Here is a 20,857-nt window from a genome sequence, read left to right as displayed (position 1 = left end):
ATACAAAACAGTACGTTAGTGTTACTGCCGCTGAAAGGCGCTCTCGACTAGTATGGTGCAAGGGGGCTAGATGTATAAGGATACATCTGTATGTGCTAAGATCCAGTAAGCTTTAAACAAACCCCTACCACAGAAAATCTGGTCTTTAAATGTGTGATTAGATTTAAGCAACAATTTGGTTAATATGCAGGTCGAGGACATAGGGTTGAAACAGATGTACATAAGGTATATTTTCCACATTCTGTTTTATGGGTGAAAAACTTTCTAGATTCACAAAATAATGGACACCAGATTGGTCCTTTGCGTACAGCCTAGAGTGTCATTGTGAGCTAATTACAGTATATAGAAAATGCCACATTTATACTGTAACTGCTTCTAGTAGTTAATGTAATATTGGTAGAAGGCATTTGATGTAAGTGGTGTCTTTCTTGGGGATTCATGTAGGTTATTATGAATCATCTGTAATTGGTTGCAGTATGCAGCAAGCCGCCTTTTGGTTTGGCTACTTGACTATAGCTTCTCTTAGAAGTTCTGCGTCTATTTTTTGCCCACGATCCCTCACTTATCAATTGACAAGCAATGCCTCCCAGAGAGGCCCCTCAGGTGAGGCAGCGGTATTGTGCTATATTAGGCTTTAATATGATTATATTACACACCCTTTGGAAACTGTAAAACCAGCAAGTCAATACAGCGTTCTTATATCTGTTACTTTTATTGTGAGCAAAGACCTAGCTAGAAGTACAGCAAAGGTGTGTGTGTGTGTGTGTGTGTGTGTGTGTGTGTGTTCTCATATATTTATGATTTTATCTATATTCTATACTTCAGTATGAAGAACTGAAAGAACTGGTTTGTAAATAAGTGTACAATCTTTCTTCTAAAGGGATTGATTCTGGAGGTGGGATTCCGGTGTCTGTATTTTGAGGGCTGGCATCCTGATGATGAATATGTGCACCCGAGAGTGGGAGATAAAATTGGAAATGTAAATTTGATAGAACTCGTAGCTATGTTGTGCAATTTTTCTACAAATTGCAAACTGGGAGAAGTGCATTATAAAGGGGGGAACCGTCCAGGACCACAAAAAAAGTGGCAACTGAGATAGCAGGACCATATAGAAGACTGTGAGTGGCTATATGGCTATCAAGTATTGAAGGTTCTTAAGGTGTCAAACAATACTTTTATTAATGGTTGAAAAGTGATAGCAAGCAAGTGTTTTTCAGCAAATTAGTCTTTCCAGCCTTTTGTGCTACAGACAAATGTATGTAAAGTTATTTTTCAGTGTTTTATGTAAGTTTGTAAAAGTTGAAATGCATTTTAGCTCCTATCTGCAAGTTCTAAAATCCCTCTCCCATCAATACGTACCTGTCCCACGTAATTTACACCCACACGTACCTGTCCCACGTAATTTACACCTCCACGTACCTGTCCCACGTAATTTACACCTCCACCTACCTATACCATTTAATTTTGACTATTTAGATTTTTAGAGAAATTGACCTGAATACTGACATGTCTTTTGGCCAAATTATGATATTTAAACCCCCCTCTAAGTGCAGCATTATTCATTAGAAGGGGTGTGCCAGAGGTTCTGTACTGTGTGCCAACATTTTCACCTTTTAAAATAAAGCTTTTCCCTACATATTCACCTGCTCAGGAGTGTGCGCACAAAAACAAACAAAGCAATGAGAGTTTAGGATTGAATTGCAAGTTTGCTCGCAGGACTTAAGTCGCACCTAATTGAATTGACTTATTAATCGTCCCATTACTGACTAAATACACTCAATCACACGGTCACTCACACTTAAGTTACAAGAAAACCTCTATGTGCTGAGGCTCTTGCAATATAACTCTAAGTAAATGCAATTGTGATTTTTATTATCTTGGTGAAATTCTGTAGTCTACGTTTGAGTAGAGAAAGGCATCAAATGCTTTCATTGTCCGGTATTAACGTTTGTGTAGCTAATGTGGTAAAAGACTTATTGGGGGAATTCAGTTGTTTATGGGCGCTTATAGCTCCTATCTAAAGTGATGGGAGCTAGTCAGTTGTTTGTGCGTGGGCACCCATTACATATCGTGTATTTCTGCTCAGTCTCCTGAGGTGTGAGCAGAAATTAACCCAAAGGTTGGACTTTTGTAGCATCTTAACCACATCGTGCCTGGCTTTACATGGCTAATCCCATGCATTTTGGGCGCAACAACTTCAATAGTATTGAGCGCCCACTGCACTCACGCCCAGCAGCGCGAACAATTGAATAGCTTTAGTCAGGAGCTGCGGCCCTGTGATAGGAAGAGGTGAAGGCTGGGTTCTGTCTCTTTAAAGAATAAAAAACAAAACTTGACTTTTATAGAAACTAATCTGTTTTTTATGACGCTACTGTATAGTTAATTTTCTTTTTTTTTTTTATCTTCTTTTTACAGATTAATCAAACTTTTTTTCCATCCTGACGAACCCTGAGCTTGAATTACAATATTTAATTTCAAACTTTTTCCTGGCTGGACAAAGACCACTACTAACTTTTGTAAGGCTTTTTTTCTTTTTCTTTTTTTTTTGGTCAGGTTTATCTTTTGGTTTTCTATTTTGAAATGCCCTGATTGAAGTGTGTACACCTGGAAATTACCAGGATGAATGTTCAGAATTTGGTGGAAACCTCAAAAAATGACTTTGGCTCCCCACTGCTTTATGATGAGGAAAGCAATGGAAATGATGAAGACCAATTCCTCAAATTGTCAAAATGTGGATGTAATCTGAATTCTAATAATCCTGCCCTTGGAGAGACCAGGAGTGAAAATGCAGTTGGCAGTGATCCTGTATCAGAAGATCTCGGGGAGCTGGAGAATACTGTGGACTACACAAAAAAGAGGACTGAAAATGGTGTTCATGAACTCATGAGTCTATTGCATGTAAACACCATGGAGCTTGAAGAGACTGTAGATTATGTTAACAAGGGATCATCCTCATCAATAAACTGGTCATTCCCCACCAAGACCCATAAATGTTCACACCATGAATGCACTACAAATACTGGAACATTGAAATGTATGCACAGTAAATTGAATGTTAAACAGCCCATGCCTTACATACAGCAATCGGCTGACTCCTATTACAGCAGAACGGAGCATGTGAGGACTTCACAGTTCACTGTAAAACAAACTGATGAAGCTTGTGGGAATGTTGTGTCTGAGCAGGTGGAGGTAGACGCACCATTCACCATACACAAGGACGTAGATATACCAACTTTGAGCTTATTCTCCTTGTCGTTGGACATGAGTGAAATGTGTTTGAGGAAAAATAGCTTAGTTTCAAGTGGCTCTGAAAAGCCAATGAGTACTTCTTTACTGGAAAGCTCAGTGTTACCAAACACTTCCAATGAAGTCTTTTCCGAGTCTATGAAGTGGACTAACGATATCCCTGGTTGCTGTGAGAATGGTGAGCAATCCACTAAAGACTTAAATTATATTGAAGTGCCTCCATGCAATGATGATTCCAAAGAAAGTTGTCTGATCAATAGAGTTCCTGAATTTACAAACCAGGTGACTAAGATGGATGGAACTACGTGTAGTACGCCTGAACCGTCCAATGAGAAGGTTGGTAAACCTCCTGACAACATTGCCTCAGTTAGAAAAATGAAGGATGACATAAATAAGAATAACATGTGCCCTGGCACTGGCACAGATCAAGAAGCCATTATTCCAGTTTTACATATAGAGGAAATTCACTTTGAAACCAAAGTTTCAAAAGGATCCTGCTTTTTAAAGTCTTCCAAAAGAACGCTGCCTTTGAGTTTAGAATCCAATGACTTGTTTAGTAACTCATCGGAGCATAACTGTGAGGACACATTTTTAGTAGGAAGTCCCAGTTCACTCACTGATGCCAAGGCATATACTTCCACACCTTTACCGGAGTCCAAAAATATGACTTTCTCTGTTCCAGTGTTAGATGATATTGGAAAAATTGAGAAAACGAGGAAGCCAGATTCAATCAAGGACATAAATAAAGGCAACAACCTAGACATACCTAGAGCGGGCTCTGGGAATGGCATAACTAAATCTGTTACTAGAAAGCCAGGTCCACCAACATCTGTTGCAAAAGCAAAGAAAAGTGAGGTGTTAAACTTTCCAAAACCGAACTTCAAGAATGTCAAGGCAAAAGTGCTGACCAGACCTGCATTAGTAAAAAAGGATTGTCCGTCATCTGTTTCTAAGACTTCTCCCCGTTCACCACAGTCGCAATCTAATGCATCTTCCCCTCTGGCGTCCCCTAGAACCCCAGCTTCTGCCATCAAGACAGTGAGTAAAAAATCTGTTCTAAACCAGGACCTGAAACCTGTAGCAGCTATTGCTAAATATCCAAAGCAACCAATCAATAAGCAGCTCTTCCCCAGCCAACCTGCACATGCCCCAACCCATACTAAATATGCTCAAGGTAAAGTTCCCAGAACTGCAGTGTTGAAGCAGACTCAGGATGATATTGAAAGAGCAAGTTCTACAAATTCGACACACTCCTCTGGATCAGCTACTGCCTTAACCTGCACAGCCAGCTCTAAAGTGAAAGAAAACGAGGGTGACAGGACGAAAACTATTTCCAAGCCTGCTGCAGTGAATGGTGCACACATGGGGCCAGATCTAATTATGCAGAATGGCCTGGTTATGGCTGAGAAATCAAAATCCCAGAAGGAAGACTGCACAACTGGAGACATTATTACCAATATAGCGGTAAGTTTGGTTATGTTCATTCCCTCTCTCTGTACAGTCTTTATATTTATAAACTTTATCTGGATTAAATCTGTACTTTCTCCAGATAAATTTATTTATTTTTGTCTGTTCTCACTTTGCCATTACTTGTGAGTGCTTGGAAGTTTTAGTAAGTAGTATGCATATAACAAATTTGTTAGGGTTGGATTTATACCAGGAGGTAAGTAATGTGCCTAAAGACTTACTGTTGCTTTACCTAGTTGTGGGAGTACCTTCTGTTGATGCCAATGGATGCACACAATGTCTGGCTCTTTAAAATATTTGACTAAAACTCCTGTGTTCTGCGTTATTTTGTGCACAGCTTGAATAACTTGAAGGGATCACATCGTTTTGATTTAATTTGTCGTTCTTCTGCATTTCATTAAACAGACTCTGCTGCACAGGATGATTGCATGGGATTGTGATGTTTGTTTTGCACATTCGTTTCTCATTGCTCTGCACTGGGCCTCATTGCTTTATTCATGTAAACATCCGACGTGTCTGTAAGGATCACATTTCAAGTGATTGCTGCCAAAACCACATGTTTCTCCGTAGTGGCCAGACTGACTCCAAATCATGGAGGGTGATCACTGGCCTGTTCTGTTTTGTTTTCTTGTACGGGTTACGCCTGACTTCCAGTGACCACGTATTTAACTACAACTGAAGTCCGGGAAATAGTAATTCACTGGGATTTAATTCTTCCAATTGCTTGGACTGTAAACGTTGCTCTTGGCTCACTCTGCTGCCATGACGAATATGTTGTGCACCCCAGTCAGGGCATTTTCATTGTAAGATATTAGTGTTACATAATCTGGTCATGCATGTTGGTGGCTGTACAGTCTAGTAGTGAGTAGTTTTCTGTCCAACTTCTGTGCAGTTTTTCCTTAGCTAGATGGAAGCAAAAACCACAAATGTTTTCATCAGTAAAATGACAGTAGGCTTTTTTTGTACTTTCAAATCTACCCTAAGGGAAGGTGCTTCAGATGAAGTTAGAAGAATGTCCTGTTCCACAAGCTTATGTGATCTCAGCACAGTTCTCAGAACATACATATAATAAACGTGTTTTTTTTTTTTTTTCGTTTATTTTTTTAATTCTGGATGTATGTTGCTAGCAAAGGCGCCTTGTCAGGACTGTGTATAAGCCCAGGTTTGTTTCATGTTTGTATGGATACCATGGTCAGTGGGGGAATTCAATTCTCTGCAGTGTCCGGCTGCTCACATTAGCGCTGATTACGGTAAGCCGTTCTAGCTCATTTTCCTGCACACAACATGCGAGGAAATGTGCAGAGGCTTCACAACCATTTTGCAGCCATACAGTGGAAAACTGGATCGCCCATTTAGGGCGGTGATTTAGGCCCGTATTCAATTTGATCCGAGCCGCGTTAACTTAGCGCTGCCTTTGCCTGTTTTCCAGGCGTTATAGTATCATGCGCCTGCCCGCGTATCCCCGTATTCAATTTGATAGTAGACGAAAACGGGACCCGGCGATACTTGGATCGGCAGTAAAAACGAGAATTTTCGGGAAATAATCCTAGGACCCCCCTAAAGATGTCCAGACATGGGGATCACTATGGGTACCCCCGTTTTTGCCTGCAAAAGTAAGTCGGGTTTTTAAATAGCTGCTGCATGTGTTTTTTTTCCAGACTTTGAAGAAGTGATGCAGAAGAGCATTTAGCTTATTTTTTTCGTTTTTAAAAATGGTCCCATCAAATTTGGGGTACATGAAAATGGGTACTAGCAGGGTATTAGCAGTCCCTAAAGGTAGTTTTATAAATTCTGCAAAAATACACCTGCCGCTACTCTGCGCAATTAAAAAAAACACCTGCCACATACTTGGGGGGACCCCACCAGTATTAATTTCGTTAGCTTGGCTTTTTTTTTGTCAATTTCTTTTTTGTCACCCCAAAATTTGTGTTATTTTTTGGGGTGTCCCGATTTTTTTTTTTATATTTGTTTACATTTTTTTTGGAACATTTTGTTTTAAGGGGGCATTACAAAAAGTACATGCTATTTTTTTTATAAGCCTGCACCCCTAAACCCCAAATCTAAACTTTATTTCTCTTGCTATAGTTAATTAAAAAAATTATCCCTGTTTTTTTTTAAAATGACCCTTGACCCCATTTACGGAAAAAAATGGGAATTTTCAGGAAATATGCCTGGGACCCCCCTAAAGATGTCCAGACATGGGGGATCACTATGGGTACCCCTGTTTTTGCCTGCAAAAGAAAGTCGGGTTTATAAATAGCTTTTTTTTTACCGCGACAATTAGAATTCCCGACTTCCTTCAGGAGATAAAAATGGGGGTACCCATAGTGAACCCCCATGTCTACACATCTTTAGGGGGGTCCCTAGAATATTTTCCGAAAATTCCCGTTAGTTTTAACCTGTAAAAATTTTTTTTTACAAATTTACAGAAAAAATGACATAAGGTTCCCCCCACAAAAGCCAAACAACCCCCAGGCTTGCCAGCCTGTGGTGGTTTCTAAAAATACCGGGAACAAAATGTGTAGGGTTCGAACGTATTTTAGAAACCAACACCAGGCTGCAGCGACTAGTGCTGGTTTTAAATATAGGGGGCAAAAAAGATGTGGGGTACCCCCTATATTTAAGACCAGCACCAGACCCAACCGACTGGGGTGTAATGCCACAGCCCGGAGACCCAATCACCGGGACTCCAGGTCCAAAGCATTACACCCCAAGTCGGTCAGCGCAAGGCGGTGATCTCGGGGGAGTCGGGGACCACCCAAAAAAAGGGTCCCCCCTCTCCCGAGCACCTCAGGCTTACGCTGAAGCCTGGGGCTCATCCCCATACCCCTAGAGCGGTGGGTATGGGGGTAACAGGGGGGCCAAATAATGTAACACTAATGTACTTTACAGTGGAACTACAAGTGCCAGCATGCCTGCCATTTTGCACTTGTGGAACTACAAGTGCCAGCAGACATGCGGCACCTGTAATTTCACTGTAAAATAAATAGTTAAAAAAAGACAAAACACACACACCGTGACAGTATAACTTTATTACACACACCTACCCATTCACACATACTTATACCAGATGAATCTGTCCCCTTCTCCAGTAGAATATCCGAAAAACATCGCCCTGCAAGGAAGATTTCATACTCTCCTATAGCCTTGCACTGGTCTCTGCAGTAATCCACGTACTTGGCAAAAAAAAAAAAAAGACTACACGACCCACGAACTAGCTATGAGTATATGTGTTTCCGCATATACTCATAGCTCCCGAATGCCAGCTGACGGCGCATCCACGGAGCTGGCAGTTCCCACGTGGGCGAGTCACACCACGTGGGAACTGTCAGTAGCCGGAGCCAATCAGCGGCCGCTCTACAGTCAGCGCGGCCACTGATTGGCTCTCGGGACTGCCAGCTCCGTGGCACTCGATCATTTGTTGTTCTACTAACCTACTATATGCTTGGCACAACTCCTCATTTTTGGGCACAAGCCTCCGTAGTGTGGCTGTGTTCTCACTCTTCTGCCTTATTTGTAAGGTGGTAGATAAAAGTAACAAGAAAATATAAGCAGTTGTTGAGTAAGTTGCTGGTATGATCTGTAATCTTTGTGTACTGTTCATATAGCAGTTTAATTTGATATGTGTTTTAAGTGCCTCCCATAAATATACTATAGTTCTGAAGTTCTGACTTGGGTCCTGATTCAGAGATGAATGGAATTGCAGAACCGCACACAAGCGGCTGTGCAATTCCATCCATCTAAAATGCTGGATGTGTCTGTAGGAAACGCACACCTCCGTGCTGTATCTGCGATCCTAGTGCTGCAACAGAGGTCGCAGCCTGAGATCACCGGTTGTGACGGTTGCCCCTTTGACAAGCCTGCGGTAGCTTAAGCTTTCCGCAGGCTGGCGGGTCCTGGCAGCTTGTGAGGCCAGGAAATCTGTGTCCACCGATGCAGACCCTGGCATCGTCCCTCCCAGAAAGCAAGGACAACATGCCCCCATTTCTGGGAACTCTGCCCAGCAACTCTCCTGCTCTATCTCCTAAATCAGTGTTGGCTAACCTTGACACTCCAGCTGTTATGGAACTACATAACCCAGCATGCACTGCTACAGTTTTGCTATTAGGGCATGCTAAAACTGTGGCAGGGCATGCTGGGATATATAGTTCCACAACAGCTGGAGTGTCAAGGTTAGCCAACACTGTCCTAAATGCTTGCAGATAGAGGGCTGCACATGATGCGCAGTACACATCTTAAGACCATTGTACAAAGCAGTGTACTAAAAGGAAGACATTATGTAAAAGACTAATATGCCACTTTGAACCCAGAACATACATACAGAAAATGCTTTGCCAGATAATCGCTAGATCATATGTTAATTGGGTAATAAAACATGTGGGTGAAACACAAACTACTAAGCCACACCCTTTTATTTTTTGGGGGGGCATTTTTGTATTGTAACTTTTTGCCAATTTGTAAGTGCGATGATATATTTGGCCATGGACTCTGAATGCAAAATGAACCGTTTCCAGGGGGTATTGCAAGCTAAGCCCCTATAGATGCAAATGATAATGCACTGTTACTCCGCCTCACCGTCTCCCAACCTCCCGCCAATCAGCGGCTGCCGGCAGCTCTCGTGGATAGCGGAGAATAGAGGCGTTGCTTTCATGGCTCAAACCCGGTGCTGATTGCCTGGAATCGACGTGTTGGAGAAAGTAGGTGAGGGAAGAGCAGCCTCACATGTGCTGCCCGCACGCCCTCCCTCATTATATAATAGCTATGTCACACAGCCAGACAGCCAATCAGAAGCCGAACTAGGCAGAACGTAAACCGTGTATGCACATGGCTAGGGCGCCAGGTCCATGTGAGAGCACAGACCACCAGCAGTGCGTGAGAACAGCAACCGGCGGCAGTCACCCCTATCCCATTTCCCCCCGGGTCACTGTGCCGGCTCTGTGTTCTGATAGTTTTCTTGACATTTTCAGGTTAGCTATACAAAAGCATTTATTAAGGTTTTTGTTGATTTATTTATTTCGCCCCCCCCCCCCCCCCCATCCCATCAAATTTTATACAGTTTTATTCCAAATTGTGTCATTTATTGCTAATTGAAATCCGTTGCAGAAGAATCACATTGAATATCTCAGACTAATGAAGATATTAAATTCAAAGAACATTGTAGACAGAGGGACTAAGCAAATGAGAGAGGGAGATCGCACTCTCTCTCTCTCTCTGTGTTTTGAAACTAACAACTTGCATTTGATGTTCGAGGTGACCTGTTTGGCTTTATGGTATTTTACTTTTATTTTATTTTAACTCACAATTATGATGCATTTTCATAGGTTTGTGAATTGTCTTGATGAACATTGCACCTATTACACATCAGCCAATAGAGAAACTGGCATGTTACTATGTCCCATCATTTTAGTTACCATTGTAGGAATAGACCTTGCCTGAAGTAATATCATGTTTTCACTTGCTATACAAGTGTGTACTTGGCCTGCAGAGTAGCGTAGGCTTCCCACACTGCACTAGAAATCTCTTCACACAGAAAAGTAACAATTTCACTTGTGAATGAGCAGTAATTTGAAGTTCTGAGTTAAATTATTTTAATTGTATGTATTAGCCTTGCTTAAGTAGATTTTGTGCAACATTAAAAGTGTACTAATGCTAAGCTACATGCTGATCCAATCTTGTGACATTCATTACTATTGGTGTGAAAGAATATGTAGATGTGAGTAAAATACGGCTGGATGACGTGGTCTGCAGTTGAACAAATGAACTTTACTGCAGCCTCTGCCATTTATGTACTCTAGCAGTAGCTGCGTGCAGTGAACCTGCTACAATCACATTAATATCAGATGTCACACGCCAAACTGCGGAACACACTTACTGGGTGTGGTGTTAGTGGGTTCTTCTCTGGCACTGTGCGGTCTTCATTCATCTATAGAATAAATCTGTTACGTTGGTCATATCTCAAACATGCATGAGCAGTAGGCGCTGTGGTGTGCACCCAATGGCTTCTACTTCAGGGGAGACAGTGCAGACAGGTTCCAGTCAATAGATCCACATTAAAAAGGTCTACAATGCAGTGGCTTCTCAGTTGCCAGGAGGAGGTGCCATGTATTGGGTGGCCATAACGGTACACTACAGCCCTAAGTCTGGTGAATATAATGTGGGCAATGGAGGAGGTGCCCCTTCAGTGCTGGAGCCCGGCGACAGTCACCTCAATTGTCTCCCATAGTTCTGCCCCTGCTACAGTGTCTAGCTAGACAACACACGTTAGACAGGAAATCGGTCGAGTGGGATAAAAGATTGACACACACAAGGTCGATATGGATAAAGGTCGTTGGGGTCAAAAGGTTGACACAATTGGTCAACACTCTTTTTGTGTGTGTTACAGTAAGGCATTAACAGGAGGGTTAGTCTCTAGGAGGGACGGTAAGGGTTATACACATACCCCGATGGTTATTGTTAGGCACCAGGAGGGAGCTTTAGGGTTAGGAACCAAGGGGGAGGGTCAGGCTGAAGATATAGGGTTAGAAAAAAAAATGTTGACTATTTCTTTCATCGACCTCTTGACCCTGTCAACCTTTGCCCATGTCAACCTATTGCCTGTCTAACATTTGTCTATCTAGACATTGTTTATCTTTTTCTTGTAGCTCTTTTATACCAAACCCGTACAGGAGGAGGACCTGGCTGACCGGAAAAGGGTAAGCATGGAAGCGGGGCAGTTTGACAGAAGAAGCAGAGAGGGGGCAGGATGGCACTGGACAAAGCGGGGGATAGATTGGAGTAAGGGGAAAACTGAGGCGTCTCTACTAGTTTTGATTGTTCTGTGTGACTGCACTGGAATGGTACTTTTGTTTAAGAACCCATGATATGATTCGTTTTAACCAATTGAAGATTTTCTCCTTATAGGCGGACTATTTAAACCTGCCTGTTCATTCGTTCAAGTCTAATTTACTTGACTTTTTTGCAGTCTGCATTGCATCAAAATGACCATGATGCTGGATGATCATACTATTAAAATGCTCATTTAGTGAAAACATTGAAGCATAGAATAGTGGGAAGCTAAAAGCCTGTACTGTCTGTTTGGACATCTTGCAACTACACCAATAGGCTGAACGAAAGTAACTCTAGAAGGTTTATTTACTAAGCGTTGGGTTCTAAAATTTGTTGCTTACAATCGCTTTTGTGTCTAAAAATGTAAAGGGAAATTCTTTTTGCGCCTCCTTGTTCCAATTTCATTTGGTCACCAGTGGGTATAGTGCCCAAGAAAACCCTTGGGACATATAGGGGCATTTTCATTTGACAGCAAGGTTTTACCCGGAAGACTTTGCAGACCTCACGCCCAATTTTGGATCACTGCTGGTATGTGCACTTCCAATACCCGAAGTATACCCGCCACTCCCATCCATCTTTGCACTGGCGAGGCTGCTGCTGGGTGGCCATGGGGCTGCTGGGGGATGTAGTTCAGCTTCCTGGGTTTTCACCTCCCTGGCGGTTTTCATGTCGATATGCCTTCCCATGGGTTGCTTGGTTTCCTGCACGTTTTTACGTCTTTTTTTTTTTTTTTTTTTAAATTAAAGTTTAGCTGTTTCTTGTAGTAGTGTGTCTGTGTAGATACTGGTGAATTTGGGGTAGTGCACTATCTTGACGATTTTATGTTAATTGGTCGGGCTGTATTCACTGTGAACAATGCATGCACCGCAAACAGACTGGCACAGAGTTCAGTGTTCCCATCGTCTGTGACAAAAGGGAGAGTCAGATGACTCTGCTGTCTTACCTATGCATCGAAATCAATACCTTGGATGGCTGTCGTCTCACTACTGACAGTGGTGAAACTGAAGCACGCCATTACTTTGGTTTAGGCGTTTGGAAAGTATACTTTGCGTCAAGCGTAGTTGTTGCTAGGCTTGTTACATTTTCGCACACAGATTTATACCCATGGGTAAGATCTTTTGTTGGAAATTTGCGAGTGCGCTAGCCTGAATTCGCAAACCGCATCACTTTATTTGCCTATCGCCGGAGGTCTGGAAGGGATCTTCTCATGTGGATGGATTTTCTGTCAGTTTGATGGGATTCGTATCTCGTTCTCCCCTTCTGCTTCTAATTTGTCCCCTCATTTGTGTACCAATGCTGCATGCTCTTCTGATTTTGGGGCATACCTGTGGAGCGCAGCCCCTAAGAACTGGATATCGCAAGGTTTTACTTGATACTTTCTGGTACTTGAATTGTTTTTCATCATGGTAGCTCTAGAGCCGTGGGGGGCTAAATGGCGGTATATGCGTATTTTCTGGTGTGATAACCTTGGTGTAGTTTATGCGGTAAACAATCAGCGTGCATCCTGTTCCCGGCAATTCGGTTGCTGCCTTAAATTGTGCTTTGCTTGTTCTTTATTTATTTTCGTGCCAGGCATAGACCATATTTAGCATTGCTGGACACGCTTTCTCATTTTGAATGGTTACATTTCAGTACATTGTCGTTTCATGCAAGCTTGGATAGTGAGTTATGTCTGGCAGTTATGGAGCATATGCCCCTGGGATGTTTTGGATTTACCATTCTACTTGGATGGAGTGGCTGTGGTTTCAGAACTGCTCTGCTAACAGGTAAGAGTTGCCATCAGATGGTTTCATCATTTGTGTGGGGACTCTATTGGAGTGGTAAATCTCGAGCGGTGGATGTAAGTCTATGGCTGGGAGTCTGTATTTTTTCAGTTCCCCTGATTTTTTTAAGTAATTTATGGTGACAACAGGTGTGTCATTTTGTATGCAATGCGCCGCAAGAAGACTGGCATGAGTGAGCCACCAGGTCCCGTGCGAGACAGCTTGCGCTGAGCATCGTTTTTGCTTCTTTTTTTTTGCTCAAAAAAAGGATCTTGGTCTAAATGCGATGCGACTAAGACTCATCGGAAGTCTGCACCGATTAATTTGATATTTGATTGAAGCGACACTTATATAACTGCATGTGACTGAGTTGGTAAATGAAGCATAATGGAACTTGGCGTGGAAAAAAGTCACAGCCGATGCATCGTAGCACTCCGTACACAGATTCAGACTCTGTCGCACACAGATATAAGTATATAAGTGTTGCATATCAGATTAATCAGTGCAGTTTCCTGATGTGTCTTGGTCGCATCGTGACTATGACACATTTGTGTGATACGATGGGCCCTGGTGTGCTGAGGGGCTGTTTGGCATAACTGCAGCAATACACACGTCTGAAAGGCCTGGGATCAAATGATCATTTCACCCCCAGATTCTAGACGACCTATTGATCTCCTGCTTCTCCACCAGGGGCTTGTGACTGTTCTTAGTTTGTCTGGTGATGGTGCGTGGCTAAAACTCTGATTCATCGATGATGCTTTTTTAATTTGGGTCTGTCTTGAAACGTTGCATCCTGGTGCTTGGTCTGTCCCTTGAAAATTTTGGTACCCATTATTTTAGAATTGGTGCTACTTGTCTTTATCTGTTGCAGAGATTAAGGACCTGATTCAGAGCCGCTCGCATCCAGCGTATGCAAATTTGTCAAAGTGACGACATGGGAAGCGATTGCTCGCCAAGGCATAAGCACACCCACTTTGGCTGTGCGAGCGATCGCTCTGTGTATGCAGACACATTAGCGAATGTAGAGACGCCCACTAGCGCACGTCATCTCCAGGAAGTGTATTAAAATATTGGTACATCGGGCACCATCAGTTGCGGTCGCAGCGCTTGTGGTTGCCTTACCCTGCCGCAAGCACTGCGAGGACTTCAGTGTAAAAGGCAGCACAGACGGTGTAATGGTTAGCATTACCGCCTCACAGCACTGAGGTCATGGGTTCGATTCCCACCACGGCCCTAACTGTGTGAAGTTTGTATATTCTCCCTGTGCTTGCATGGGTTTCCCCCGGGTACTCCGGTTTCCTCCCACACTCCAAAAATATACTGGTAGGTTAATTGGCTCCCAACAAAAATTACCCCTAGTGTGTAAGTGTGTGCATGTGATAGGGAATATAGAGTGTAAGCTTCACTAGGGCAGGGACTGTTGTGAATGGTCAAATATTCTCTGTAAAGCGCTGCGGAATATGTGTGCACTATATAAATAACTGGTAATAAATAAATAAAAGACAGGCATGTGATGTGTACTATGATGCTGCCTGTTTTTTATGCACGCCTTAAAAACGGCGTTGAAACACTCAAGCACGCCTACGTTCGCACCTCCTCACCCCCGTTATTAGTGTCCTGCCCCTGTTGCCACACGCAAACGGCCTCTCGTGTCACTCATTTCACTGGGCTGTCTTTACTGAGCGAGCTGGCTGCGATCGCACAGAGTAGTTCGCGCATGCCCAGAACGAAGCATTCGCGTTCGCAAACCATCGGGCCGCTTGCGAGCGGCTTTGAATGAGGTCCTAAGGCATTTGGATTTTGGTAATCTAATGTTTATAAATATTACATTAATTTGTTTTTCCCTGTTGAAATGTCATTAACTTTTAGCTTTTATGCTTCCCCAGCAGGTTTTCTGTTTCACCTCAGGTCAAATAAGGGTAATGACACCCGCCCCTTCCCCTTCTTGTTGCTTTCCAACTTTCTGTCTTTTGGTTTATTTTGGATAGGTTTGCATTTCAGCTTGTTTTTTAATGATTGCGTTGTTGGTAGCAGAGAGAATCTTGGATGCCAAATGCATATGGTTTGTAGGTCATTCTTTTAAGTTTTGGGCTGTTAGGCCAAAACTAGAGGCAAAAGAAGACTTTTTTTCCCTGAGTTTTCTCTTAGTTGATTGGCTGGGTGTTCGGGGCATGCGTTGCCGTCCATTATTGGGTTACTTGTTTCAAATTGTTGAAGTTTATAGTTAGTTTTTTTTGTTGTTTTTTTTTTAAACTTAAGATCCTGCAAATCATTGCCACATACATTTATCTCTTTAGATTTACATTTGGCGATTATACATGATTTGGAGCACTTGGAGGCTTTGTGGCTCTTAAGTCTGATGTGTTACCATCTTATTCCTCGACTGGTGTGAAGCTGTTAGCAGAATGTAGTGGCTTTGGATAGTGCCCGTAAAAGACTTAATTCTGTGGTGGCTTTTTGTGTTTTAGCTCTGGGAAGTAGCGTAGTGTGTTGACCTTAATGAGGCTTTGTTTTTGTTTATAGAAGATTTAGTTAAAGGGCTATTGGATTAGTACATAGGTTCTCAAACTCTGTCCTCAGGACCTCAAACCGTGCAGGTTTTCCAGGTCTCCTCACAGAATAACAAGGGAAATTAGCTCCAATTGTGGATCTTTTAAAATGTGTTTGTGAGTAATGAATGCAGATGTGCATCCGTTGGGTGTCCTGGTAAACGTGAACTGTATAGGGTCTTTAGGATCGAGTTTGAGAACCACTGGATTAGTAGTATGGTGTTAGCTTCAGTTCTTTGAACCTTATTTGCCGGAAGTACGGTAAGCATTGGTTGTCTTTTTCTATAGTTCTTGAGGTGCTCAGATTTTTACTTGTTAAATGCGAATTAAGCCCTATGCATGGACTGGTCACACACTCTAAAATCAAGTACTTGGAAACCCCCCTCTATAAATCCTGTGTTTGTCCTCTTTTTAGCAAATGGCTGTTTTTGTAATTCTTTACGCTTTCTAATAGTAATTTGCTGAATTATAAACTTGAATAATTAATATCTGTTATTGGCACATGAGTGACTTGAACACTGGCCTACTGTATATCATGTGCAAAGTAAATACTATATGAGCTGTTTGAGCCATCTACTGGTCATTATGTATGCTGACCTGAATTAACTGTTGTCACCAGGCCACAAACCTGACTCGGGAATTCATCTGACCCGGTGTCTGTGCAAGGTGTCTAGGCACCCTAGGGAAAGCTACACAATACTGCCCCCAATACCCTCCACCCAGACAATCAATACATGAACATAGTGCACATAACCATAGCACCACGAATAATCGTAGCAATAACATTAACCTTGTACTGGTTGCTCTTAGAAGGCTACCTACACACTTTTTTATATCCCGACTTTTACTCTCACATCAGAGCCCCTGTTTTTATTATTATCATCATTTATTTTTATGGCGCCACAAGTGTTCCGCAGCACCTTTACAAAGTACATAAACAAATTGTTGACAAGCAACATACAGAACAATACAGTACAATGCAGGACATGGGTAATATATATTGCTACATTACCAACCATAACACCCAGATAAGCAACAGAGCAGAACAACCCTTATGTGTGTCTTTCATATATCTCGACGGTACATCATTTCTTATTGCTGTGATAAGTATAAAAGAAGGGCGGAAGGGACTGAACCCCACACTAAAAGAATGTCAGGAAGGAAAGAGAACATGTGTTAAAGTGTGAGGTCCATGGTCCCTAAACCCTAGTAAAGAATATAGGGGAGTTCAGAAGTACACTAGTATTATATTCAGTGGCAGATTGTACCTAGGGGCTACCCCCAGTATGTGATCTAGTAGTGGCTTCCCGCTGGTAGCGCTTTCTGCTGATCACAAGTCAGACAGGTAGTCCATGGGTGGTGTCTTCTCCCCTGGTACTGCTATTAGCAGACAGCGCTTCCAGTGGGTAGCTGCTTCTGCTTTTATTACGGCAGCCTTATTTGGCTTCTATGGGCTGCCGCAGTTATGTGCATGTGCAAGTTTTTTCCTGTTTAGCACATGTGCAATTTATAGGGACAGCTGCTAAGGCATTGGACTACAACCCGGACAGCCCTCCTGTTATATAAAGGTAAGTGTACCGCTGATTATACTGATTTTTATAAGTATACCATATTTGATTACTAGCCTTTAGAGCGGGTCAGAGACTGTAGCCAATCCGCAGCAATTTGTCTAATAGCTGCCGAGACGATCTGACGAATTACCTTGCTTTCCTTTTTAGTGGTGGGCAGGACATTCAGTGGGAGGAGGAGGAACCTGGGAGATAAAGGAATCTCTATATTCAGGACTCAGGAGAGAGTACAAGAGTTGCCTAATATCTGCCCAAAATGAAGAGATTTTTGGTCAGTGTCTCCATATAAGGCTAATCGAGCCATCTACAGGGCAACCTATCCAGCACCTGGGGGGGGGGGGGGGGTGATCAGGGAAATCCTATGCAGTACAGTGGGACCAGATATCACCCAATTAGGAGTTAGTAGGCGTTTTACTTTATATTTTAACACCCATAAGAACTAGCAGCAGTGTTTTGCTTGATTCCCTCAGAATCCTCTGCATCTAAATTTTCGCTCAAGTCCTCCTCCCAGACCCTCTCATGGGGATCCTTGGGAATATGACCAATGGACTTATGGGTGTTAAAGTTGGTTTGATGGTTCTGTAAATAAGTTTTTCGTAAAATATAACTTGCAGCTTTATGGGTCATATTCAGTTGTCCACGAGGTTATAACTACAATAAACCTTGCAGACCTTGCGCCCACTTTTGGCTTACTGTGGGTACATGAAGACACCTCTTTGGGAAGGTGAGTAATTACTGACTAAGCTAACTGGAAACTAGTCATTTTTTTTCAAAAAATTAAAAACCCTGTACTTAATTAAATGGCAAAAATTCTGCACCTACAGGGAAAACCCCGTATGTGCTGGATCTTTTCTATTCTCGCAGCTTATTGTATACCCCCGTGTGTAAAGGTGCTCCATTGTATGCAGATTCAGAACAGATCTGCTTTCCACACGTCTGCAACTGTAGTAGGTTTGTCCCATGTGTACGTACATTTGTGGCACCTGGCTTTTACCAAGTGGTGTTAATGCTAATATAATGTGATGTTGGGAATTGAGCCTGAAATATTAGGGCTTGGTTACACAGAAAAGATATGTATTTATTTGTATGCTATTGCAACTTATTGAAAACTTATTGGAAACCTTTGTTTTATTTATTTGTGGTACATTGTGTGTTCCAAAGAATACATAGAGAACACACTAAAAACATAGAAAATATAGCGGTATTCAAAATTGATTAAAAAAAAAAAGCCCAAGACCAAGTACATTTTGCGTTTTACACCTGATTTTGTGTGAATTTTGTAAGCGCTTTATATGATATGCATCCATGTGTGTGTTTGTTTTTTTTTGTTTGTTAAAGCACTTCAGGCTTTGTTTTAAGAAAAGGAAACTCACCAGTCGCTCGACTTTGTTAATGGGAAGTAGAAATGGACAGGACAGACTTATTACACGTTCCTGGAATTGTTTTGGTTGAGAAAATATATATTTGGCTTCTATTTTAATAATGTTTTTTTTTTTTAAATAGCCTCGACAGCTCCCAATGCAGCTTCTACATTTACAATCCCTGCTTCTTTGAGAGTGTGAGCAGAGTGTTTGTTTCAAATATGTCGATTGATTTCTCTTTGCTGTGACCTATTTGTGGCTCTGTTGCATAAATCTATTAAATGGACCCTAATTAAAATGTATCTGCGCACAGTGTGTATTGCAGTCAGACATCCAATCGTTTTGGTAATTATCTTAATTCCATAAATAAAAAAATGCATAAAGCATTGGTCTGTGCTAGTGCTAGGGTTTGTTTTTAAAATCCTTATTTTAAAAAAACTTTTTATACCAGTTAGAGTTTTTGTACATTTTAGAACTAGAATAGTTGAACAGATTCCTCAGGAAAGTTCACAAACAAATGTGATCTTTGGGTCTATTTGATCATTGGTGGAGATTGCAGTGTGGCTCAAACGAAACCTGATTTTTGAGGCAAAAATTAATGAGGCTATTGCATCCAATTTCGGATTAATGTGGCTATGCGCACTCTATTCTTGTGCTATCCAATTGAATAACATTGGGCGCGTTACTTTTTCCGCAAAAACACTCAGAAAATGGAAAAACAATGGGGAAATCAGTATGTATTTTTAAGAACAGATAAAGTTATAGCAATTTCTTTCGATAAAATAAATGCTGTAGATTAAATTTGGGGTGCATAAAAATGCATGTAAGCTGAGTCATTTGAAGGGGATCGGTATGAAACACTGCCCGACGCTGGAACACCAGCAGTGAAGATCCCTATAGGTTAGTATTTTTTATCTTTACTAACCTAACCCCCCGCCCCTCCTAACCCTCCCTCAGGGGTGCCTAACCCTAACCTTCCCCCTCAAGTGCCTAACTCTAATCCCCCCTGTAAGTGCCTAAACCTAACCCCCCTCCTTCCCCGCAGCCTAAACCTAAGTTTCCCGGGGGGTGCCTAACCTCCCTCCCTGGGGGTGTCTAACCCCCTTTTCCTCTAGCCTAACCCTCCCGGGGGGTGCTTAAGCCGAAGCCCCCCCTGGGAGCCCCTAACCTAAAGCGCAGACTCGACACCTGTCATTAGACCCCTGCCGGGTTTAGACAGTCGGCAAGCCGCCAGTCAGCATTTCGACCACCTGCTTCCTGACTGCATCCCATTTGAAGCTGCTTTTAAAAATTCTTAAAAAAAATAAAAATAAATAACACCTGTAACTCCCACCTGCAATGTTAAAAACCTCTGCCCCAACCATACAGAACCCCCATATACCTGTCATGTTTTAACCTATTATTCTGCACTTTCCAGAACATCACCCCAAATTTGATGTGCATCCATATCGCCCCAAAAATGACATGTAATTGTGTCCCAATTAGGCTAATTGCCAACTTGTAATTAAACATTACCGGTTGTGTCCCAGGAGTTCTGAACCAAGTCCCAAATTTTTTTACCTTTTTTAGATGATTTTTCTCAACTTTGCACCTCTAGGACTGCGAGTAAGAAAGCCGCATTAAATCCTATTGAAGTTGTCTCCGCTAAAATTCTTGCGGTTAGGGAGGCCGATCCCGCGATCAGATCTGCAGGATCCTGCGATTTTCTGCGAAAACACTGAGGTTGCATTGAGCATTCGCAATTTAGCTGGGCAGCCCTGAGCGCTCATTAATAGAGGCTCTAAGTCATCATCACTAGGAGACATATTCCCGATAGTGTATCCAGCAGTTGCAGACTGTGGATCTCGCAGGAACCACTGGAAAGAGAGACAAGTATTGTAGCTATTCTAGCTACAGATGGGTCCTCATACATCTAGCCTGCTTGGTGTTAAACATCCCTTCTAGCCGTGCCATGGCGTGACTTGGTAGCCCTGAGTGTCTTTTGTGCGACTTTTTACCTTCAAATGCTACGTTAGTGTCAGCGGCTGTAACACTGTAATGTAGTGTTTAGCATGCAGACACACTGCAGTCACACACAC

General features: G+C 42.3%; 1 protein-coding gene across 2 annotated transcripts in view; it reads left to right on the top strand.

The window, feature by feature from the left end:
- Positions 1-20,857, top strand: part of MTUS1 (microtubule associated scaffold protein 1) — a 221,233-nt gene that overhangs the window by 35,174 nt on the left and 165,202 nt on the right. For both annotated transcript variants that reach the window (XM_088478757.1, XM_088478758.1), the window contains exon 2: positions 2,416-4,710. In XM_088478757.1, the coding sequence (XP_088334883.1) occupies positions 2,620-4,710 (2,091 nt within the window). In that variant the 5' untranslated portion in view covers positions 2,416-2,619. The remainder of the gene's footprint in view (positions 1-2,415; positions 4,711-20,857) is intronic.

The sequence above is a fragment of the Taudactylus pleione genome, unplaced genomic scaffold (assembly GCF_031769625.1).
Source record: "Taudactylus pleione unplaced genomic scaffold, aTauple2 ptg000218l, whole genome shotgun sequence".
In the NCBI taxonomy this organism is placed as follows: domain Eukaryota; kingdom Metazoa; phylum Chordata; class Amphibia; order Anura; family Myobatrachidae; genus Taudactylus; species Taudactylus pleione.
The sequence above is the reverse complement of the archived record's forward strand: the minus strand, read 5'-3'. Positions and strand labels throughout refer to the sequence as shown.